The sequence below is a fragment of the Acomys russatus genome, chromosome 4 (genome assembly GCF_903995435.1).
Source record: "Acomys russatus chromosome 4, mAcoRus1.1, whole genome shotgun sequence".
Classification (NCBI taxonomy): domain Eukaryota; kingdom Metazoa; phylum Chordata; class Mammalia; order Rodentia; family Muridae; genus Acomys; species Acomys russatus.
This window is the reverse complement of record NC_067140.1, coordinates 1,107,656-1,132,348: the sequence shown is the minus strand read 5'-3', so window position 1 is coordinate 1,132,348 and position 24,693 is coordinate 1,107,656. Positions and strand designations below refer to the sequence as shown.

At 48.2% G+C, this 24,693-nt stretch overlaps 1 protein-coding gene across 4 annotated transcripts in view; it reads left to right on the top strand.

The window, feature by feature from the left end:
* Tm9sf4 (transmembrane 9 superfamily member 4) overlaps positions 1 to 12,252 on the top strand; it is a 46,448-nt gene extending 34,196 nt beyond the window's left edge. For all 4 annotated transcript variants that reach the window (XM_051143467.1, XM_051143466.1, XM_051143468.1 and 1 more), the window contains 9 exons: positions 525 to 657; positions 1,488 to 1,569; positions 1,666 to 1,741; positions 2,488 to 2,571; positions 4,842 to 5,017; positions 5,763 to 5,826; positions 7,562 to 7,681; positions 8,251 to 8,340; positions 11,927 to 12,252. In XM_051143467.1, coding sequence (XP_050999424.1) covers positions 525 to 657; positions 1,488 to 1,569; positions 1,666 to 1,741; positions 2,488 to 2,571; positions 4,842 to 5,017; positions 5,763 to 5,826; positions 7,562 to 7,681; positions 8,251 to 8,340; positions 11,927 to 12,076 — 975 coding nt within the window. In that variant the 3' untranslated portion in view covers positions 12,077 to 12,252. The remainder of the gene's footprint in view (positions 1 to 524; positions 658 to 1,487; positions 1,570 to 1,665; positions 1,742 to 2,487; positions 2,572 to 4,841; positions 5,018 to 5,762; positions 5,827 to 7,561; positions 7,682 to 8,250; positions 8,341 to 11,926) is intronic.
* The last annotated feature ends 12,441 nt before the right edge of the window (positions 12,253 to 24,693 follow it).

Below are 24,693 nucleotides of genomic sequence, written 5' to 3'. Positions count from 1 at the left end.
TATAGAAAATTATGTGTCTGGGTGAACACCTATGTTAGGAAACAGTCTCTTGTTGTGTTACCCAGGCTAACCTTGAACTCTCAATCCTTCTGCCGTACTCTATTGAGTGCTAAGACTATAGGCATATACCACCACACTTGGCCTTTTCTCTGTCTCTAAAATTTTCTGTATATGAAACACTTTTTTAATTTACTTGAAATTAAAGTAAATATTTTATTTATGATCAGGAAAAAATGAATTGCTTAAGAATCTCAGCAAACAAGGACTATTAAGTTAGCTCTTAGTGTGCTGTGCTGCTGTTCTCATTGTCTCCATTCTCTAGTTTTGTGGAATTAGGGAGATTTTTCTTTCCCCTGCAGCTCTAAGCACCCTATTCTTGGCCTCCCTTCCCCACGTAGCATTCCTCAGAGAACCTTGTGACAGGATGGTGCTAGTTTGATGGAGCAGCCTGGGTCTGCAGATGTGTTTCCTGCAGGAACCTCCTATCCTCACAAACCTACTTTGCTCTCTGCCCTTTGCCGCAGGAAGACACTATGGAGGAGTCTGGGTGGAAGCTTGTGCACGGTGATGTCTTCAGGCCGCCCCAGTATCCCATGATCCTCAGCTCTTTGCTGGGCTCGGGCATTCAGCTCTTCTGCATGATCCTCATCGTCATCTGTGAGTAGACCACATGGGCTGGTTTAGGGGTCAGAGCAACACGGCCCGATCTGAGGCATGGCTGTCTCTCTGCCTTAAGCAGAAGGGTAGGCTCATCTCCCCGGAGCAGGCTAGGCATCGAAGGCAGCCCTGGCAGCAGTGATTCTCCTGGCTGTTTTTCAGCTCTGTGCACGTAAGAGCCAGGGAAGCGCACATCAGCACTATGAGGCTAACTTTACTCTGCAGCCAATCCAGGCTCATTAGCAGGGCTGGTGCTGACTCAGGTCTCTTCCCTTCTTTCCTCTTTTTTCCCTTCAAGGCTGAGTCTTATATGTAGCCCAAGATAAGATGAACTCTCACTTTTTCTGCCTGTGCCACCACATACAGCAGGACTTTTGTTATTACTATAGGAAAAACCTTACTAATGTATAGTAATTACAGACAAGTCTGGAGTTGCTCTGCCTAAATTTGTTTCTCGTACTCAGCCTCCCAGCGTCACGGCTGCATAGCTACCCAGCCTTGCTGGGCTTCGGGTTCCTTGTCTAAGAAATGGATGTTACATTGAGCTTGCAGGCATTCAGAATGCTCTCAGCCTGCTGGGTGCTTCGTTCCCAGAGCTCTGGGCCTAGAAGCTGTGGTTGAGATTTAAACCAGCCAGGCCCAGCAGCTGCTTCACCCCCAACCTCAGCTACACCCCAGTCTTTTCCTATAGAGAACTGTGCTGGCACAAGGGCCAGGAAAGACAGGACTCTCTTCTGCCCCGTTTGTCTGGCGTCCTGTGAGTCTGCCTGTCAGAGGCCTAGGCCTGACAGGCATTCTGATCCTGCCCTGCCCTCTGCTTCCCTCTGCAGTTGTGGCCATGCTTGGGATGTTGTCGCCCTCCAGCCGGGGAGCTCTCATGACCACTGCCTGCTTCCTCTTCATGTTCATGGGGTAGGTGTGTATGAGAGTGTTCCCGGGGGCTGCACAAGCCCGCTTCACTCCACTCACGGCACCCCTTGCTGTGCATTCTGCCTTTCCCTACAACAGGGTGTTTGGTGGATTTTCTGCTGGCCGTCTCTACCGAACTCTAAAAGGCCATCGGTGGAAGAAAGGAGCCTTCTGTGTAAGTGTCCTCTTCCTCCTCCTCCTCTCAGCATTTGGTGGGGCCTAACACACTTCAGGGGCATAAGCAGGCCCTAGTGGAGAATTTTAGGCTAGAGACTAAACAGCAGGATGAATGGATGGGCATGCCTGGGGCCCACAGTCTACAGTTCTAGACTGTCTTAAACTTCTAAAAGGATTTCACCACTGAGATGCCCATCCACAGAGTGATAATGGGATTGAACTTGGGTGCCTGTAGTTTGCATCATCTAGTGGCGAAAGCCAGAGAATAGAGGGTTCAGATTGATCAGCAACAGCCTAGAACCCCACACCCAACAGACCAGAGACAATCGCATGCTAGAGAAAGAAGCCAGGCTTGTACAGTGGCTAGCTGGCCTGCCATTCACCAGAGTGAAGAGACATCTTGGAGGTGGAACAGTCCATAGAACTGCAGCGGCTGGGGTTCTTCCAGGAACTTTCTTCCTCTTTCTGTGCCTGACATTTAATGTGGTTGCTACTAAATGCCTTTAACTATCAGTCTGTTGCCAAATCAAAAGAACCTAAGTTGGGTAGGATCTGTAATTAGAAAGTGGTCTCAGGGCTCTTTAAAGGGTCTCACGGGACAAGAGGCAAGCCCTGTGTGGGGTCAGCAAGGAAACTGCTTGAGCTGAAGCCCAAAGCCCCAGAGGAGTTGAAGCCTCTGTGCACTCCCCAAGGACCAGATAGGAAACCAGATGCAGTTCCCCAACCTGTCCCTCTTGCTCCCAGACGGCGACACTATACCCTGGTGTGGTTTTTGGCATCTGCTTTGTGTTGAATTGCTTCATCTGGGGAAAGCACTCATCAGGAGCGGTAAGTGCCTTTCCCTGCTGTCCAGCCCCTCTCCAGCAAGGAGAGCCGGTGGTGCTCAGTTCTACTCCCTAAGGTCACTTCCTGTTGTTCCCTTCCCTTTTCTGAGTCCGCAGAGTTCTGTTCCCAGCTGTAGGGGTTGAGGATTGGCTGGGGTTTCCCCCAGCATTGCCCATCCATCATCTGCCAGCGCCCTGGCCATGGCCTTTCTTCAGGCTTGGAAACAGCTGGCCACTGCTCACTTCTCTAAAGGGAGGTTTCCACACTCCAGGGGCCAGTTGGGGAATTCCCCATGTCTCAACCAAAGTGAGAGCTGCCTAGTATGAGTGGATAAGGTCAGAGGGCTTACCTTCTCAGCATCCGGTCAGTACCACCCCAGGGTGGAGCTCCCATTAGCCAGAGGCTGTGATGTTGCCTGCAGCTTCTCGGGACTCTGAGTGGAATTTCAGGCTCTGTGGCTCAGGGACTTTGGAAGTTGGGCCCTTGGTCAATTCTCAGCACTGCAGAAGTGGAGCAGGCGTTAACTAGTCCAGCCTTAATGTGCTGAGCCACCTGTCCCCACTTGTAAGTGTTTGCTAAGGTGTCTAGATAGGGTTGGAGTACAGGCTGCTTCCTCCCAGCAGTGTGGGGCGCCCTCAGTACTCAAGGTGGCCCTTGTAGAGAGCAGGGACAGTAGGAAATCAAGCATAAGCTCCAGTGCAGCCATCAGGGGTAAACACTGCAGGGCTTTGATGTGTGCTCTTCTAGTCTTTTTCCTTCAGCAGAGATGTTTAAAATGAGAGTGTATGATTTAAACATTATAACAATAACAAATGATGCTTATTGTAATAAATTCTGTCTAAACACTTATCTCTCTCATTAATTTTAGGTTGGCATATAAAGTAATACATTCCATTATTGCATTTACACATATGTATCACTATACTTTATTGTCATTCATTCCCCTCACTCACTGACCTTCTCCTGTCCCCTTCTGCCCTCTGGCTGGTCCCCTTCCTTCCCCCACTAACTCCTAACTTCTGCTTTCTTATCACATGGATTCCATTACCCTATTTCCCCCACCTTGAATCTCTTCCTTCCTTCTAATGATCCCCTTTCTAGTTTCATGAGTTATACATATATAAATACACATACACACAAAATTTTAAATCTAGGTTCTACATCTAAGAGAAAACACACAGTATTTGTCTTTCAGAGTCTGGCTTAGTTTAACATAATGGTTTTGAGTTCCGTCTATTTCCTGCAAATTGTTGCTATTTCATTTTCTTTATCTTCTGTACAGTTCAATTTTCTAGTTATTGTGACTGGTGCAAGTATCTCTGTGGGGTGTCAATGTAGAAATCTTTGCATATATACCCAGGCAGTATGGTTGGGCCATGTGCCAGTCCTATTTTTACTTTATGCTGGTTTCTATAGTAGCTGCACAAGTTTACATTCCCACCTTAACATATGTTAACACAGTTCTTTTTGCACAAGTCTTCTAGAAAATGACTATACAGAAGACAATGAGGAGGATGAAAAAGTCAGTTCTAACCCCCATGCTCCATCCAAGGAAGTACTACTGTTAACTTTCTGTTGTAGGCCTTTCCAGACACAGACATGTGTAAACACTGACGGTGGGTTAGGGTGTAACTCCCATGGCAGAGGGCTTGCCTAGCACACTTGAAACCCCAAGTCCTTTCCCCAGCACTTCACGAACTCACTGTGGTAGTGCATGCTTTGTAATCCCAGCACCCAGGAGGTAGAGGCAGGAGGACCAGAAGTTCAGAGTCATCCTTGGCTACGTAGTGGGTTCAAAGCCAACCTAGGATTCATGAGACCCTGTCTAAAAAAATAAATTTTATTAAAATGGAGTCCTTTTATAACTGTAGGCCCATGCTCTGCTTTTCCCTACTTAGAAGAAAATCCGAGCAGTTTTGCCTTTTCCGTTGTTTCCTTCTGGCCCCTGCATGGCTCCTTGGGGTTCTCAGTCCCCACTTCCTCCCTGGGTGTTGAGTTCCTGGGGTGCTGAGATTTCATCTTTCCTGGAAGCTTACATGTCCCCCATCTGCACTCTGCTCTTCCCATAGGAAATTCTTGGCCTCAAGAGTTTCAGGCCAGGAGCCCTGGGGCAGAAAAGTCTGCTGAACCTTCCCCACCACAGTGGCCCTGCTGTGCATGTGGCTTCTCCTTCCCTGGAGCCCAGAGCTGCCCATGCCCACCACTACCCCACTTGCATGGCTTCTCTTCTAGGTATTAGGGCCTACGGGGGCCTCACAGTACTGTGTCCACAGGTTCCATTTCCCACCATGGTGGCTTTGCTGTGTATGTGGTTCGGGATCTCCCTGCCCCTCGTCTACTTGGGCTACTACTTCGGCTTCCGCAAGCAGCCATATGACAACCCTGTGCGCACAAACCAGATTCCCCGGCAGATCCCTGAACAACGGTGGTACATGAACCGATTTGTGGGGTGAGTCTTGGCAGAGATGAACCAGGGGCTTCCAGTGTGGACAAGGCCAGTGCTCCCCTAAACCATCTCTTTAGGAGAACATGAAAAGGCTACCTTCCCAGAAGGGTGCTGAGGCCACCCTGCAACAGCAGCAAGTGTGCTACTAGATAGCCTGCAAGCTCAGCTTCTGGTCACAGTGAAGACAAGGTGCTGCCTACTTCGTGTCTGCCTGGGAACTAGGTCAGGAAAGCAGAGGGCAGGAAGGTGATAGAAGTTGCGACCTTTAATTAAGCTGGGGCTGTTGTTAAGTGTAGACTTACTTACCTAAGGTGCACACTACCCTAGGTTCAGTTGCAAGTATCCCAAATCAAAAAAATAAAAAAGGCTGAGCTGTGGCAGTGCATACCTTTAATCCCAACAAGAGGCAGCCACAGATGGATCTCTGAGTTCAAGGCCAGCCTGGTCTACAGAGCAAGTTCCAGGACAGCCAGGATTAAACAGAGAAACTCTGTCTCCAAAAACAAACCAAAAAAAAGACCACGTGACCCGTGGGTAGGTCAGTCACCGTTCTACCTGAGTTCCCATTTGTGAACTGAAAAGAATTTTGGCCAGCCTGCCCTTTCCCCAAGAAGATATAATGGTATCACAACGTGGCAAGACTTAGAACTAACACCTGCTGTAGGCATTTTCTGTGTGATGCTCAGGAGGGAGCACGGGCTTCCCAGTGTCTGGGACTTGGAGTATTAACCCTCCTTCTCTGCCTCAGCATCCTCATGGCTGGGATCCTGCCCTTCGGTGCCATGTTCATTGAGCTGTTCTTCATCTTCAGTGTGAGTACTGCTGACTCCTTGCCTTGCCGCATGAGCCTGGTCTCTTGCCCTCGCTTAGGCACTCTGCTTCTTACTGTCTGTGAAATTGCAGGAGGCCCCTTCTTCACCCTTAAGTCCAGAAATAGTCCTGCCTGCATGACAGCTGTGAGAGGTGTGGAGACATGCTGTGCATGGGAGGCTGACACGTGGGAAGGCTCAGCACACGGAAGTCTTCTGCCTCTGAGCACTAGGCATACAGTGTGGTACAAATGCAGGCAAAACATCCATCCATACAAAATAATTTTTAAACTTTTTGTTGTTGGTTTTTGTTTGTTTTTTCCTGAGACAAGGTTTCTCTGTGTAGTCTTGGCTGTCCTGGACTGGCTTTGTAGACCAGGCTGCCTCAAACTCACAGAGAAAACACCTGCCTCTGCCTCCCAAGTGCTAGGATTACAGGTGTGCTCCACTATGGCTGTTTTGTTTTTTAAAAAGTCAAGGACCAGGTATGGTGGTGGACACCTTTAATCCCAGCCCCAGCACTTGGGAGGCAGAGCCAGGCAGTACTTTAAAGCCAGCCTCGTCTACAGAGTTCCAGACATTTAGGGCTACACAGAGAAACCCTATCTTGGGTGGCGCGGGAGAAGCCAAATTTAGCAGTAGTTGGCCAACAGAGACAAACTCAAGAATATTTTTGTAGACCGTTTCATTTTCCTTTGTTTGGACTCCCCCCCCCCCTTTTTAAATGTTTGTTTATTTATCTATTTATTTATTTACTTATTTATTTATTATGTATCCAGTGTTCTGCCTGCACACCAAAAGAGGGCATTAGATCTCATGGTTGTGAGCCACCATGTGGATGCTGAGAATTGAACTCAGGACCTCTGGAAGAGCAGACAGTGCTCTTAACCTCTGAGCCATCTCTCCAGCCCTTTTTTCTTTTTTTTCCTTAATTGGGGTGTTTTGATTTGAGGGGTGGGGATGTGTGTTTCTTGGGCTTTTTGTTGTTATTGTTATTGATGTTTTTGTCTTTTTAAAAAGAGAGACAGAACATAAAATTAGGTGGGTGGGGAGATAGGGAGCGTCTGGAAAGAATTGGGAGAGGGGAAAACATCAAAATACATCATGTGAAATCAAATTTTTCAATAAAAAGAGTTTTTCCTCCTAAAGGCCAGGGGGGGGGGCGGGGGTGCAGGAAGATGGCTTGGTGGTTAAGAGCATTGGCTTCTCTTCTAGAGGTCCTGAATTCAAATCCCAGCACCCACGTGACAGCTCACTACTGCCTGTAACTGTAGACCCATGACATCAAGTACCACCTCTGGTGTGCAAATGTATGTACAGACAAAACACTTACTGCGCTGGCTGGTACATGTAAGGCAGCACTTGCTAGACAGAGGCAGGCGGGTCTCTTGAGTTCCAGGACAGCCAAGGCTACACAGAGAAACCCTGTCTCAAAAAACAAAAACCCTACTTATATGCATAAATAAATCTTTTTCAAAAAAGTGTCAGGTTATGCAGGCCTGTGTGTAGCAATGAAGCTGAAGGGTGCAGCATGCACCTGGCATGAGGTAAGCTGCCTTTGGTGGTAGCAGCTGCTGTACAATTTTGATCAGGGTGGGAGTTATCTTAGATGCTGTCAAGGTGTTGACTGGAATCCATCCAAACATCAGTCCCCTGTGCCACAAGCCCTTCCAGAGAGGAGCCTGGTAGAAGTGGCTGCTGAGCAGCAGGCAACTGAAGCTGTCTCTGGTGCCCACAGGCAATCTGGGAGAACCAGTTCTACTACCTCTTTGGCTTCCTGTTTCTGGTTTTCATCATCCTGGTGGTGTCCTGTTCACAAATCAGCATCGTCATGGTGTACTTCCAGCTGTGTGCAGAGGTGAGGGGAGTGGGCCAGTAGGCAGGGATGGGATGGGATGGGACAAATCCAGCACTGACCGTCTTTGTGGGGCTAGGTGGGAGGGTGGATATTCCGTGTTAAGTGCTGCCTCAGGCTGTCTTGCTCCCCTGCCTAAGCCATTTTCCATTCTGCACTGGAGTTCATGATGCCACCTCACAACATGGCTGTGATTTGTTGGAGCCAGATCGACTCCAGAGGTAACTCTCTAATTGACAGGTGCAGAGTGTTGGCCTGCCTCCCCTGTGGGAGTCAGTGGCTCTTACAGAGTTGGTAGGCCAGTGCAGAGCCACTGCCAGTCTGAGCTGAAATCCAGCTCTTCCTCTAGGAGCCTAGTGTGGAGGTCTTTTTAAAAGTTGAGATATGATTTGTAAGCAGTATAATTTACCCGTTTTAATCTGTGGGTTTCAGCAGTGAATCCAGATACGGGACTGTCATCATAGTCGCTGTAAAGCACCCCACCATCCACATATGACTGTTCTTACCTGGGGCTGTGACCTGTGGGAAGACGCCTTGAGCTCACCCTGCCTCTTCCTCTCTTTGCTCCATAGGATTACCGCTGGTGGTGGAGGAATTTCCTTGTCTCAGGGGGATCTGCATTCTACGTGCTGGTTTACGCCGTCTTTTATTTTGTTAACAAGGTACTGCCCTCCTTGAGATCTCTGGGGCAGGTTGGGTGGGAGGGGGAAGCTGTTGAGAGGAAGCCAAGTGTCTGGATTGTGCTTCCATACCCAACGTGGAGACGAGCAGAGTCATTCAGAGTTGTGGTGTGTGTTTGGGGAACAAGCCTCCCGTCTGAGTAACAGTGAGAGTGCTGTGTGCAGAAACCTGGGAGGTTCTTGGCCCTGGGAGGCTGAGGCTGGAGGGGTTGAAGTAGAGGTTTGTATGTAGCAAGACTATTTCTGCTGTGACTACTGTGGCTTGTGGCATGGGACCCTGGCTAGGGGCGGTGAGAATGAAGAAAGGACAGACACACATATAGGAAAGCTGGCATCAGGCACAGTCTATTATCACTGGCAACCCAGGATCTCTGTAGGTAATAATGGATATAGCACAGGGGAAGAGATGGCCAGTCTTGGTTAGAGGTCGGTGTAGGCAAGTAGTCTAAGGTTGGAGGAGGAAGCTACAGTTCCCAGTTTTTGCACACACTGATCAATCATTCATAAACACTCAAGACGCAGAAGAAAGAAAGAAAGAAAGAAAGAAAGAAAGAAAGAAAGAAAGAAAGAAAGAAAGGTGATAAATACAATACTCACCTCCAGACTGGAGAAAAGGACAATGACATGAAAGTAAAAGCAGTTGAAAAAAATAAGTAGAGATAAAAATCAGGCTGAGGGGCTGGAGAGATGGCTCAGAGGTTAAGGGCACTGACTGCTCCTCCAAAAGTCCTGAGTTCAATTCCCAGCAACCACATGGTGGCTCACAACCATCTATAATGTGATCTGATTCCCTCTTCTGGCCTGCAGGTGTACATGCAGGCAGAGCACTATATGCATAATAAATAAATAAATATTTTTAAAAAAACAAAAAGCCAGGCAGAGGAAGTGGCTCCATCCACAGGTGCTTCTGTGTAAGCATGAGAACCCGAGTTTGATGGTGAGGACAGCAGCCAGCAGCTGCAGACCCAGCCCTGAGAAGCGCGAGGCAGGGTCCCTGGAGATTGCGGGTAACCACCAGTCTAGACTGGTGAGTTCGAGCTTTTGAGAGACCCTGTCTCAAAAATAAAGTAGAAAGTGACTGAGGAATACAATGTTTCCCCCTGGCTTTACACCATGTGCACACACAAGTACACATGCACAAAGATGAGGGTGGCTGCTCACCACATCTCTAGGCCCCTTCCCTTCTCTACTCAGCACACCTTGCTTCTGCCTAGAGAGGAGAGAATGAGCCAGGGCCAGATAGACCTGTGTCTCAGAGGCCTGCTTGCTGCATGAGCTCACACAGGCTAAGCAGGGGCTAGAAACCAGCAGTCAGGCTTAGCAACTAGGGCAAGCCAGATGCGTCAGTTAGAGGAGTTCAGGGAGGCTTTGGTGGGTACCTTACCTCCAACACTGAAGATGTGATTTCACATGCTTTACTTGGGGTCTCTAAAGCCCCCAAGCAGTCTTCTGCCTGCAGTCAGGATGTGTTTGCAAACTAAGAGCTATAGGTCCAGTGAGTGAAACTTGGAATGCCCAGGTTTCCCCCAATATACCGGGCTGTACAAAGGACTGCTTCTGCAGGGCTCTACCCCTGCTTCTGCAATCCCAGCAGATGGGCACATCTCTTGAAAGAGCATTTGATTAGAACACAGCCATGCACGTTCATTCACATGTCCTCTGGCTGCTTTCACACTGCAGTGACAGTTGAGAGGCTGTAAAGCACATAAAGTGTAGAACTAGGGAGTATAAATACTATCTGGCCCTTCAGGTGAGGTTTGGTGTTACAGATTTTCCCAACACTCCTGTAACTGGACAGCTGTTTCACTGTCATTGTAAGGCCTCAGTTCACACCTCTGCCTGCCCCTGTGTGCACCTTGTATCTTGGCCTTATTACTCAACTCTTCCTATCTCAATAGCCTATTTAAATCAGAATCTTTGTGACCGCCAGGCACCTGAAACTGACTTGGGCAAAAAATAGTCCTTTATCTGAAACAGCTGCATGGCTTAGGAAGTGGAAGTCTACCTTCAACCTTCAGGCGACCATCCACAGACATCAAAGTGCTGCATCCACACCTTAGCTCTGTAGAGCTTTTCCTGGCTATTCTGTCTGTAAGGGGGATCTTTCTGTAGAGTAGAAGGTGGCCCCTGGCAGCCTTGGTGTCTCCACTTTTTTTGTTTCCATGGCACAAAACCTCAGTGATTTCTTCTGCCGCTGCATATTGCTTCCAGAGAAGACTTCATAGGTCAGACGCCCATCCATCACTTTGCTTACTGGGCCCATACGGTGTTGTGCTCTGGTGACTAGGTTGGGTTTTGTATTAGGAATGGTGGCGCCACCAGGGCACAAGGGGATGGGAATGTTTGCCAGAAGGTGGGCAAACAAAAGTTAAGAGACCTCCTCATAGCCTGCCTCCCACTTCATCCACCGTCTCTGCTGAAAATCCCACTGGCCTACTCCAGGGGCTTTGATAAATGATGGCCTTAGCTGACCTGAACTCAGGACCCTGTCAGCCCTTCCTTTTTTCTCTTTCCTTTCCTGGCTTGACCACTGTCCTGCTCCTTTCTCCTTCTGCCCTCTTCACCCCTCCTCAGTTACAAAAAATTGTGTACATGAGAGGTGGCAGGGCCTTTTGAGGGGAGCCTCCAACAGTGGCCTTTGCCCTTTAGGCTTAGAAGATCTCAGGCAGGGACCTATATTATTTCATTTCTTTTATTATCTTTCTTTCTTTTTTATTTTTTTCTGGGCTTGCTGCATTTTGTGACCATGTATCTACCTATGAGCCCTAGGACGGGCCCCTTCAGGGCCAGGTGCACTTGGCACATACCTGTTCTCTCCACCACCAAACATCACACTACCAGTCCCTTTCCCCTCTACTCCTGTCACAAAAGACGCTAATGTATTCCAAGATAAAAAGCGTTGTGAGCTATTGGAGATGGCAGCAAGCATTCTTTGGTCAGGGTCTGAGGCAGACTGATGATGGTGCTTAAGCTCGGAGCCATGGGAATCTCCACACATCTCTTCCTTCTTGTTGCTGCTTCAGCCCTCCAGCAGTATTGTGGGTCTGTTTAGGGACAGTGGACCAGGGAGTGGGTCAGCTGTGTCCATTTCTACCTATAGAGTTTTCTCCCTGACCCCCAAGGTCACAAGGCCCAAGGCAATACTCTGGCCCTTGTACAGTTAGCCTTCTGCTGTGAGCCCTTTCACCTTGCCAGGTGTTAGTTTCATAAGATTGGGGGTAGGGAGCATACCTTAATTACTTTTCTATTGCTATGATTACAAACACCATGGCCAAAAGCAATATGGGGAGAAAAGGGTTTATTTGGCATACACTTCCGCATCATAGTCCCATCACTGAAGGAAGTCAGGACAGGAACTCAGACAGGGCAGGAACTTGGAGGCAAGCCATGGAGGGGTGCCCTACAGCTGGGTCTTATGGGGGCATTTTCTTAATTGAAGCTCCCTCCTTTCAGATGACTCGAGCTTGTGTCAAGTTGACGTAAAACTAGCCATCCAGGGTTTGCAGCTCGCTCTGTGTAGCTCATAGCTCTGGCACTAAACACCCTCTTTTCTCTGCCATTGCCTCAGCTGGATATCGTCGAGTTCATCCCTTCTCTCCTCTACTTCGGCTACACCACCCTCATGGTCCTGTCCTTCTGGCTGCTCACAGGAACCATTGGCTTCTATGCAGCCTACATGTTTGTCCGCAAGATCTATGCTGCTGTGAAGATAGACTGAGTGGGTGGACCAACGCCAGGCCCACTCCATCCTCAGACAGGAAGCCACCCTGCGTGGGGAGCTGCAGGCACACAAAATAAAATAACTCCTGCTCATTTGGAATGTAACTCCTGGCACAGTGTTCCTAGACCCCCAGGCTGCATGGGGGGCAGGAGGGCCTGTAGATAAACCTTGCATTTCCTTCATCTCATCCAGTCTGTAGGGATACGTTTTTCTGTGGGTTGTTTTTCTTCAGCTAAGAGTCGCCTTCAACAGGAGCTTTCCTACCTGTTAATTCAGGTTCTTTTTGGTTTGGGTTTTCTTTTTTTTTTTTTTTTTTTTTTTTTTTTTTTTTTTTTTTTTGGGGGGGGTTGGCTTTTTTTTTTTTTTAAACACAGGATGGATAAATGTGGGGTTTTGGTCACTGTCCCCATCAGCAGCTCCTCAGAGTTGTTGGCCACCCTACCACTAACTGGAAGAGGAAACGCCAGGGCTGCAGTGAGGACTCCAAGCCTCTCATTGCCCCTCCTCACCACTGATGCCACGACACAGCACAGCTGCAGCCCGGCCAGTAACCTCAGTGCCAACCAAGCCCTGCCAGCCCCTCCTCCCATTTCTTCCATAGCCTACTCTCTGCTGTCCAAACGGGGCCGCAAGCCAGGCCTTGGGTCATTGTTTAACTGGGAGCACTTGGTCACTCACTACAAGGACATGTCCTGGTTCCCTGGGACAGCAGGATCCCCTCATCAAAGTAGCCAGAGTTTGCTGACCACCAAGGAAGAGACAAGACCTGCAGTGACTCTTCTTGTGCCAAGAAGCCCTGGGCCAGGGGCAAGTATTTCCAGAGGCAAGCACCGTGTGTGTATGGGAGAGGTGGCTAAAGCTACTAGGGTGCTCACCCACCAAGATTGCTCCCCAGTCTTTTCCTCAGGGGCTGCCGCTCTTTCTAAAGGGTGATGGTGGACCTCCTCTTCCCTCACTTTCAGGTCTGGAGTCCTCAGATCTCTTCCTTAAGGTGGCCAGGGAGAGGCCCTCTCTCCTCGTGGCCCTGGCCCCAGCATTTATACTCAGTTCTTTTAGCCAGGCCCAACCCTCTTCCTCCCATGCAAGTTCTTTTGGGGACACCCAGAAAACTTCTCTGAGAAGGAAGATGGAAGGTAAGTTGGATTGCTCCTTTCCCAGTTCCTAGGAATAGGCAAGAAGCCAGTCTCCCCAAGTTGGAAGGACGCAAACCTGGCTCCTCTACCCTACCCTAGCCCCTGCAACCCCAGCTAAGGTAGCAGAGACCAAACCTACCTTGGCTGTAGAGGTCAGTAACAGCCACTCGCCCTCATCCCAGCCCTTTGAGACAAGGAGACAAGGCTCAGGATGCTGCTTATGCTAGGAGAGCGCCCTGACCCTCACCTGCCCCAGCCTCGGGGCGCTGCCGCCATCATCAAACCAGTGAGCCTCTCAATCTTGCCTCACAGTGACTCCACAGCACCAAGCAGGGTCCACCAGGAATCAGGCTGGAGAAAAGGGAGCCCAAAGAGTAGAGAGTGATTGAGAGTTACTTGTTCATCAAATCTTGCATTTTCCTCCCCCAAGGTTCTCATTTGGGGGAGGGGGTTAGGAGAAAGGTTCAAACATTGTCAATTTTTCTGACTTTTTAAATCATCATCATTATTTTTAATTAAAAAAAAAATGCCTGTATGCCTTTTTCTGGTCCAATTGTAAATAAAATGCCATTGTCCTGTTATGTCTTGACTCACATGCCAGGGTATGTATGGGGGGCGGGGTTGAGGTGTGACCATTGCACCACATGGGCTGAGTAGCTACTTCTGAAGCTCTGTCTCCCACCTGGGTTCTCTAGGATTCAGGCTGTTGCTGTTTCGTGCCTGCTGTAAGCCCCCCTCTTCTGCCCAGCCCCTTCTTATGGAGTTGCAAGCATCTGCCCTTCTAGATAAGAGGGAAGTAACAATCAAGTTACTCAGATAACAGTGAAACCTGGTTTGAAGTTCTGAACTTTTTTCTTTGTGTAATAGGGTGCTTTTAAAGCAATAGAAATACAGGGTCAAGCATCCCAGAATTTGGGAGGCAGAATTGGGTAGATCTCTGTTGGGTTCATATTCTGTCCCATTTTCAACTGTCTTCCATTTAAGAGAAGCAGGAAGGTACAGTTCAGAAGTCCTGAGCTTACATTACTCAGTTTGATAACGCCCAGATACGGAGAAAGACAGCTTCTTTCCTGCATCACTGTATTTGAGATTATAACTTCAGTATAGAAATCCAAAGAATGATGCTAATTGGCTAGCTTAGGTTTGTGTGTCACTGACTACTGAGTCGTCTTTCTTACTGACCAGTAGCCAATGTCAAGGAACACAGCCAGAGGAGGCACGGGAGAGCCCCACCATGCCCACTGTCTCTGAAGCCACTATGACTCCTGCACTGCCGTTGTAGCTTTTAAAAATATATATATTTATTAGGTGTTGTGTGAGAGGTGAGGTGGAGGGAGTCAGTCCTAGCCTTCTACCCTGCTGAGGGCCTCTCTTGTCTCTGTGCCTGTACTGCATATTCTAGTCTAGCTAGTCCTTACGTTTCTAGGTGACCCTAGTTGACCTTTGGGGGTGCTGGGATTACAGCTTAGGCCTGCATCTAGCTTTGGCTTTTGTTTTGGTTGGTTTTTTGAGACAATTTCTCCATGTAGCCCTGGTTGTCCCGGAACTCTGTAGACCAGGCTGGCCTCAAACTCAAAGAGATCTGCCCGCCTCTGCCTCCCCAGTGCTGGGATTAAAGGTATGTACCACCACTGCCTGACTTTTTTGCTGTTTTCTAACATGCATTCTGAGAGTTGAACTTGAGTTGTCAGACTTTACCCACAGAGCCATCTTCCCAGCCCCACCTTGTGCTTTGTGCACTCTAGGTGAGTATTCCACTGAGCTATAGCCCTGATTTTTTAAGTGACTCTTAAAATTGGCCTTTTGTGTCTCCATATGATTTGGGGGGGGGGGGCGGGAGGTCTGTGCAAAATGGCTTTATTAGAGTGCCAGTATCACAAAATAGGATTTAGGAATTAGCATTGGGGCCTTTCTTGCGACATTTGCCACTTGGCCCTGTCATCATAGCCGTCCTCCTCCTCTTCGTCTCCTCCTCCTCCCCTTCCTCCTCCTTTTTGGCCACCTTGGGAATTTGACCTCTCACTTTTCCAGCAAGAACCAGAGAACCATGAACTTTACCTCCCAGCATGTGGTCAGCTACTTCCAGGGTGCTTGGGGCCTCTACACCACACTGGCCTAAGGTGGGCTCATCCTCCAGGGCGAACCTGACAGAAGCACAACGTGATATTTGGGGACAGTGCCTTCCAGGGAGGCCACAAAAGCTTTAATCTGGGCAACTGTCTCCTGGCATGTGTGTAGTGGGCATGAACAAAGAGCTGCATGTTGGCCGCTAAAGTCAAGAAAGAGGTCCATATGATTTTCTTTTTTCTTATTTTTTTTTTTTTCCAGACAGGGTTTCTCTGTGTAGCCTTGGCTGTCATCGACTCACTTTGTAGACCAGGCTGGCCTCGAACTCACATCAATCCATTTGCCTCTGCCTCCCGAGTGCTGGCATTAAAGGTGTGCGCCACCACGCCCTGCTCCATATGAATTTTTAAACTGTTCTTTTCTATAAAAAGTTGGTATTTCAGTTTGGATTGTCTTAACTTCAGATCATTTGGGGGGGAAATTGCTATCTTTTTTTTAAAGATTTATTTATTTTGTATGCAGTGCTCTGCCTACAGGCCAGAAGAGAGCATTATATCACATCATAGATGGTTGTGAGTCACCATGTGGGTGCTGGGAATTGAACTCAGGACCTCTGGAAGAGCAGTCAGTGCTCCTAACCTCTGAGCCATCTCTCCAGCCTAAGAATTGCTGTCTTAGCAGCATCTCCCTTCTTGTGGACATTCATCTTTGGGCATATTTTTGCTGCTGAATTTTTTTTTAATATTTAATTTTTATTTGGGTGAGTGTTTTGCCTACATATATCTATGTACCTGTACATAGTCTGCAGAGGCTGGAAGAGGTTGTCAAGTCTAGATCTAAAGTTACAGGTCATTGTGAGCCACCATGTGAGTGCTGCGAGTCAAACCTGGGTCCTCTGGAAGAGCTGTAAGTAATTTTCACTGTTGAGCCATCTCTCCCAGTCCCTATTAGCTGCTCATTTGTAATTTCATTCTGTTGTGGGTCCAAGCTGTGCATGGCTCAGATCCTTTCAGTTTTATGGAGACTTATTCTCTGGCCACATGTCTGTCCTGGTAAAAGGTCACGTGCACTGGGATGAATGGCTGTTCTTGGGTGATGCCTTTAGGTCAGGTCCGCAGTGGTTCTGTTTAGAGTGACTATTTTGGAATCCTTGACTGCAGTTGTAGGTTTGGTGGTTGGATTGGATGTCAAACGTGCATATGTTTCTGCTTCCTGCTCCAGGGTCTTCTGTAGCCTAGGTTGGCTACAGAGTTATTGTGTAGTTGGGGATAACCTTGAACTCGATCTGCCTGGGGGTGGTGGTGGGGGGGCATGCGTTCATGTTACTAGGGAACAACCCCCAGGCCTGAGCTACATCTCTAGTGTTTGAGATATATATATATCTCAATATATATATATATATATATATATATATATATATATATATATATATATATATATATTGTTTTATTTTGCTTCTGAGATAGGATCTCACACAGATCAGGCTGGCCTTGAATTTGTGCGCTGTAGTTGGGCCTTGGCCTTTCCATCTTCCTGCTTCTACCTCCATATCTTAATTACTAGCATACTCCAGTGTCCAGCTAAGGTGCTGTACATTGGACATTTTATCTCATGGGGTCTAAGATATACTTAAATCCTATAAATCTTTGGAGATTTGCTCTGGGACTTGGAAACAGTTTTTCTCTAGGCACTTGCTCACAAGCTATTTATTTGAAAACCCAAACCTGAGCTCGTTCTAGCAGTAACTGATGGCTTTGCAGCAGTACTTTCCTGGGTACACTAACTAGTACCCTGTGGTGGCTTGCAGCATAAACACTGCCCCCCGGGGGGCAGCACACAAGCCTAGCCCTTCCTGGCTGTTCTGACCTGCTTTCTCCTCACACACATGATCTGATAATCTGCTGAGTACTCAAAAGAGTCTCCCTGAAGCTCTCCAGGGGCAGCTCTGAAATTGCAACCCTCTGAAACTGTCTGACAGAGCTGATGAGTCACCTCAAACTCTTGAGTCTCAGCTTGGTCCCCTTAGCTCACGCTATTCACTGACTCTAAAGCAGCTTTACCTCCTTATACTCCTCTTTATGAAGACCAGACTGACTTCAAGTTCATAGAGATCTGCTGCCTCTGCCTCCTGAGTGCTAGGATTGAAGGTGTGCACTCACATCCAGCAGCCAGCATTTTCTTACTTTTAAAGATATGTGTGTGCATGTATATACACACATACAAACATATATATGCATATATATATGTCACAAGGTCTTACTATGAAGTTCTGGCTGGACTTGAACTCATAAAGAAAGATCCCCCTGCCTCTGCTTCCTGAGTGCTGGGATTAAAGGTGTGCACCGTTACACCAGGCCTAAAGAATAGGTGTATGTGTGCATATGTGCATATACTATGTGTGTGTGTGTGCACACTGCTATGGCACACATGTGGAGATAGAGAATAACTTTCAGCAGTCAGTTATTTTCTTCCACCTGGATGAGTCTGTGAATCGAGCATAAGCCATTAGGCTTGGTGGCCAGTGTCACTGCCAGTGAGTCAGTTCCTATGTCACTGTCTTCTAGTAGCTTCAAGTAGATAAATAGCATGTTCCTGCCTTGACTGGAAACAATTCTCTGAAGCTGCCTTTTTATCTGAAGGGCAGTGTGACGAATTCAGAGTCCCTTACACGGCTGCTCTTGCAGAAGGCCCCAGGTTCTGCTCTCAGCAGCCACATGGTGGCTCACAACCGTCTGCAACTCCAACCCCAGGGAACCAACCTCCTCTTTTGATTTCTCTGAGCACCAAGAATGCAAGACACTCATGCACATAAAATCTTTTTTAAAAAGGGGTGGGCGGCCTCCCTGCCTCCTTAGTTTGGTAGTGGCTAGTGGCTTGACCTGAGGTGTATTCTGGGAGTCTGTACCCTGCAGCCCTGAGGGCCACCACAGTGCATGTGCTGCTCCCTGAAGGGTGCCAGGAAGGACTAGACTGTAGCCACTGCAGAGAGACACCTCCCCCATGCTTGCTTTGAGCAACTTGCCCTCTCCCCTCAGTCAGTAACAAACTCCAGAGTGGGAACCAGTTCTAGCCACCAAGCTCCAGGAAAGCACAAAGGCTCTGGAAAGGACTGTCTCCCTGTGGAGCAGAACTGGGCTTGTTGCCAATATGTCCCAATGTGATCCTTGGAAGCTACTGCCTTGGCTCCAATCTGAGAGTGAAACCATCATGAAGGGTGGCAGGTAGGACAAGGTCCCAGTGAGCAGGTAAACCAAGCAGCTTCCAAGCCTGCTCACCTGAGCAGACGCAGGTAAGGAAAAGGCCTACTGTGTGAGTCAGACCTGTCAGCCACTGAGTCAGTGTTTTGGAAAGCTGAAGGTGCATGTGGAGAGGGGACCCCCTGGAGCGATGCTGCTTAACCTTCCTCATGCTGCATGCTGCCAATTCCACATGGTGTGGTGACCCCCAACCATAAAATAGTTTTCACTGCTACTTCCTTTTTTTTTTTTAAGATTTATTTATTATTTATACAGTATCTGCCCACATGTGTGCCTGCCCACCACAAGAAGGCACCAGATCTCATTCCAAGTGGTTGTAAGCCACCATGTGGTTGCTGGGAAGAGCAGCTGGTGCTCTTAAATCTCTGAGCCATCTCTCTAGCCCAGTCACTGCTACTTCTAACTTCAGCACTTGGGAGGTAGAGGCAGGTGGATCTCCGTGAGTTCGAGGCCAGCCTGATCTACAAAATGAGCCCAGGACGGCTAAGGCTACACAGAGAAACCTTGTCTCAAAAAACAAAACAAAACAAAAAAAGAATAATAATGATTTCCAGTGGTCTTAGGTGACCCCTGTGAAAGAGCCCCTGCAGAGCAAGGGACAAGCTGACATGGTACTTCCTTGAATTTCTGTGCTAAAATAGTGTCCCTGAAGGAAAATATCAAAGTCCCCTGGGCTGTAATCAAGGCAGTTGCTGATTATGAGCAATTGCCTTAGTTTAGGGGCAGATTTTTCTCAGCTTGAACCCACTGTTCTAGAGGAACTCTTGTCTTCCCGCTAAGGAATTCCCAGTTTCTCCTTTGGATGTGAAAAGACCCAAGGGCACATAGTAGGGGCCGATGGAGAGCAGGAAGGACCTCCCAGCTGGTGCCCATTCAAGCACAGCTCACCACCCCACCCCCTACATCTGCACAGTACCTCCCCAAGGCTCCCTCCCACACCCCACAGCTTCCCACTACCACTCCATGGCTCACACACCCCACGGCTCTCACCACCACACCACCCGGAGTCATCTCTGATGAGGCCATAGGTGGGGAGGTATCATCCAGACTGCAATCAATACTACTTGTGCTGAGCAAGGGGCGAGCTGACATGATAACTTCCTTGATTTCTGTGCTGAAACTGTGTTCCTGAAGGAAAATATCAAAGTCCCCGGGCTATAATCAAGGCAGTTTCTGATTATGAGCAATTGCCTTAGTTTAGGGAAAGATATTTCTCATATTGAAAGTAACTTGTTTTATTTCCAGGCCAAAAGTACATGGCAGATACCCGATATGAGGTGAGAAAAGCTGGGCTCACATCTGTTCTCCATCCCCTGCTCACTCTGCCCTCCTTCCTCACTCCTTGGAACCCTCTCTGTGGCAGGGGTTGGGATTACTGCCTGGACAGTTTCTGTCCCTGAAGAGATGTAAGCCCTGCAGGGCTTTCAGCGGTTCCATGGCTTGTCTGCAGTCCCCTGGCCAGGGCGACCTATTTTCCCTTTGCCCACCTGGAAGCCCCTCTATGTAGAATGACCGCCAAGCTTGATTTCAGATGAGGGGGACAGCAGTGAAGAAGTCCTCAAGAGCCTAGGGAAGCAGTTGTTTAACAATGTGCTACTGTAGCTGGGAGGTTGTGGCTCATGCCTTATTCCCAGCACTTGGGAGGCCAAGGCAGGTGGATCTCTGTGAGTTCGAGGCCAGCCAAAACAGCTAAGGATACACAGAGAAACCCTGTTTCAAAAAAACTAAAAACAAATCTAAGAAAAGCAACAAACGAGCTAACAAACAAAAGCAACGTGCAGTAGAGTCTCAGGCCGTGTTAGCTTCCAAACAAGACCCCAGCCAGTGGAAGCGGGGGTGTACAGTAACTTCCAGAAAGGTTTCACTGAAGTGGTGAGATCCTTTTTCAAACGTCACCAGTGTACAGGTGTCTGCAGAAGGTTCCAAGCTGAGGAACAGGAAGCAAGAAGATCTCAAACCCCAGGTTTAAGGCTGGTGTAGCTAGAAGGCTATCTGAAGGAGGGCGAGCCAAGGTCCATTCTTAAGGGGCTTGCAGGCTGTACAGAGCAAGCTTGCTTTTGTTGTGTAAGATCTAAGCCCCAGGAGGATTTGGAACAGAAAAACATGGGCTGAGTTGGGTTTAGAGTCACTGTAGCTGCCGTAGCCATGTAACTGCTAACACATAGTAGGTATTCTGTAAGTGCTGGTGGCTCCTAGCCCCTTGAGCTAAGGGCAAGGACTAGCGCAGCAGAAGCAGGAGCTTCTTCTGCGGACAGGGGCAGCGCACACGGCTGAGTGGTGTGGAGAAGTCCAGCACAGACCACAAGAGGCGAAAGCGCTGTTTCACTTCAGTGCCTCTGCTGGTTCACAAGCCAGTCCCAACAGCCTGCTCTAGGTTGTCTAGCAACCTGATGCCATCACCTGCCGCCAACTCCAGGGGCATAGGATAAAAGATTGGCAAGCACTCTCTTACTTCTCTCTCCTTTTTTTTTTTCCCCCTCCTCTCTGTCTCTCTCTTCCTATGTTCTCCCAACCCCACCCCCCTTCATACAATAAACCCCTTTGTATCAGATCTATTGCATGGTGATCTGTTTCTATATTACAACAGCCACCACCCAGGAGTTTAGGGCACAGTGCTCCTAAGCCCAAACTTAGGCAGGAGCCAGAGTATGCCCACCAAACAGCAGGCACAAATCAGGCAAATCCGGTGGAGTGCCAGTCCCTACAATGCTTCCCACTGATTCCCCTACAAAAAGCAAGGACTGGTTTGGGGCATAAAAGAGAAACCCAGCAGAGCAGTGGTGGCGCAGACCTTTAATCCCAGCAGTGGCAGGTGGATCTCTTGAGTTCAAGGCCAGCTTGGTCTACAGAGTGAGTTGTAGGACAGCCAGGGCTACACAGAGAAATCCTGTCTTCAAAAACCAAAGAGAGGGAAGGAGGAAGGAGAGAAGCAAGGAGGAAGGGAGGGGGAGAGAGAGAGAGAGAGAGAGAGAGAGAGAGAGAGAGAGAGAGAGAGGACGCAGATGGTAGAGGCAAGACAGGTGCTGGTGCCACAGTTTATGTACACGCCTTCAATCCTAGCACTTGGGAGGCACAGGCAGGTATCTCTGTGAGTCTGGGGCCAGCCTGATCTATATTAACCAGTCCCAGGCAAGCCAGGGCTACAAAATGAGGCTGTCTCAAAAATTCAAACAGGGCTGGAGAGGTGGCTCAGAGGTTAAGAGTGCTGCCTGCTCTTCTGAAGGTCCTGAGTTCAATTCCCAGCAACCACATGGTGGCTCACAACCATCTATGATGAGATCTGGTGCCCTCTTCTGGTGTATATGTAAGCTAAGCAAAACACTGTGTGTATATGATAAATAAATAAATCCTTTTTTAAAAATTCAAACAAAGACACAGGCCATCCTCAGAATTCTCTACCAGAAAATCTTCCATTTCCCATCACCATCAGGCGGGTGAACTGCTGGCCACGCGGGAATGAGCACTGTGTGCCAGTGTGGCCTCTTGTCCTGGTGAATTCTAGGAGTGACCTTTCCACTTGCATATGTGTTTCAGTGGGATGACAAATTGTACAGTCATGTCTCATCACCCCACCCCTCCCCACCCAACTGCAGTCCTTTGAGCAGGAGCAGTGCCTTGTTTATCTTGTCAGAACCTCACACAGTACCCAAGCACACTCCAATAAGGTCACTCATTCATGCTGATAATTGGGGGATGTTGAGCAGAGATGTTGAACCAAGTGAAACAGCAAATGGATGAGTCCCTGTTCTCCTGATTCCTGGGAGCGAGAAAAGAAAGAAGACAGGGAACCATCATTGCAAAGTTACATGTAATAAAGCGAAAATTCCCAGTCGGACGTGGTGGCGCATACTTTTAATCCCAGCACTTGGAAGGCAGAGGCAGGTGGATCATTGTGAGTTCAAGGCCAGCCTGGTCTACAATGTGAGTCTAGGACAGCCAAGGCTACACAGAGAAACCCTGTCTTGAAAAACCAGGAAGACCTTCAAAGAAAAGGTATTTGAGACTTGAATACATTGAGGGAGCCAGACCTGTATCTGAAGGAAAATTCCAGAAAGAAAAGCAAGTACAAAAATCCTGAAGCTGGAATATATCTGATGCATCTCAGGAAAGACAAAGGGTAGGTGGGTGGGTGTCAGGGTGACGGGGAGAACCAGTGAGCTGAAGGAAGGTGTGCGGAGGCCACAAGGACCAGCAAAGGCAGGCTTGGATGGGGAGGTCCATTTGCTTGCCTGTTCACAAATAGAGGAAATAGTATGACCTAAGTTATTTCCCCAGATCAAAAGGTTTTTATCCTTTATCATACATGTAAGAGATAAAGTGCCACAATCCCTCTTCTGACTGCACAGTCATTTGGGAACAGTGCTCCGTCTGGAAACAGAGTGTCAGTTGTAATATGCCTTAAATGGCCCAGAAGCATCCAGACAGAACACAGCAACAGTGGCCAGCCTTAAGTCCTGAAAAATCCAGATTCAAACTCTTTTTTGTTTGTTTGTTTCTTTGTTTGTTTTGTTTTGTTTTTTGTTTTTTCGAGACAGGGTTTCTCTGTGTAGCCTTGGCCATCCTGGACTCACTTTGTAGACCAGGCTGGCCTCGAACTCACAGCGATCTGCCTGCCTCTGCCTCCCGAGTGCTGGGATTAAAGGCGTGCGCCACCACGCCCGGCTCAGATTCAAACTCTTATTTGTAAGATAAAATTATAGTTCCAGGCCACAACAGTGAATAGTAAAAAAAATGTTCAAGGGGACAGGCGTTGGTGCCACAGTTGGGAGGGGGGAGAATTGCTGTGGGAATCGTAGGGGCTTCTGAGAAGACCTACTGGAGAGGAAGATAAAACCAGCTGAAGATACAGAATTTACAGTGGCTATCTTATATATGCCCCCAACTAAAGACAAGTAGGCCTGAACAGGTCAATTTCTCAGTAAAAGCAGAAAACTGAAAAGGGGCAAAATGAAAAACACACTAACTTTCTGCACATACAAGTTCATAACAGGAACAGAAGATACAAGCACCAAAAAGTGGCAGTATTATGTTTTCTTTTAACTTACAAAACACATTGGTGACCCTAGTGGTGGTGGCGGTGCATGCCTGTAATCCCAGCATTCTGGGAGACAGAGGCAGGTGGATCTCTGTTTGTTCGAGGCCAGCGGACAGTCAAGGCTACATAGAGAAACTCTGTCTCAAAAAACCAAACCAAACAGAGAGAGAGAGAGAGAGACTGAGGGGTCTCCATCCCCCATTATTTTCTGTTTCCAGGTACTAGGAAGCAGACAGCAAGGCCTTTCACAACATAGAGACAGACAAGCTGGAGAGGACTCAGAGGGACAGGGCAGTTCAGCCCTTTATCTATAGGGACCCACAAGGGGTGGGAGGTGGCCAGAGGAGGAGAAGCAGACGAGACTACAGTTTTTCTTTCTTTCTTTTTTGTAAGTATAAAATGAAGTAATTAACTGGCCCTGTACTGTATACTCTAAGCCTTGCTAGATATCCTAAGCCTTGCTAGAGAGCAGGGCAAGGGGCCAGAGGACACTGGCAGTTCATATAACAGTCTCCATCTCTGGACACAGGCAAATCCAAGAAAGCATCTCCTTAGCTATTTGAAGAAAAAAAAAGTGCTTCTTCAGTTATTTGTTTCAAAGTTGTCCCATTAAAAACCATGTGAGGGGGCTGGAGAGATGGCTTAGAGGTTAAGAACACTGTCTGTTCTTCCAAAGGTCCTGAGTTCAATTCCCAGCAACCATATGGTGGCTCACAACCATCTATAGTGAGATCTGGTGCCCTCTTCTGGCATACAGGCACACATGAGGGCAGAATGCTGTATAAATAATAAATAAATCTATTAAAAACAAACAAGCAAGCAAACAAAAACCATGTGAGAAGCCAGGCATGGTGGCACACACCTTTAATCCCAGCCCTGGAGAGGCAGAGGCAGGTGGCTCAAGGCCAGCCTGGTCTACAAAGCGAGTCCAGGATAGCCAAGGCTACACATGGAAACCCTGTCTCAAAAATATAAACAACAAGGAGAAACAAACATGTGAGATCTATGCCAGTGTAGACAGACCACATGGCCAGAGCCCGCCCCCACTCCTTCCCTCCAGCCCCCACAATCTGGAAGCTTAAAAACAGGTAGGTATAGAAGCTGACAAAAAGTCTGGCTTCT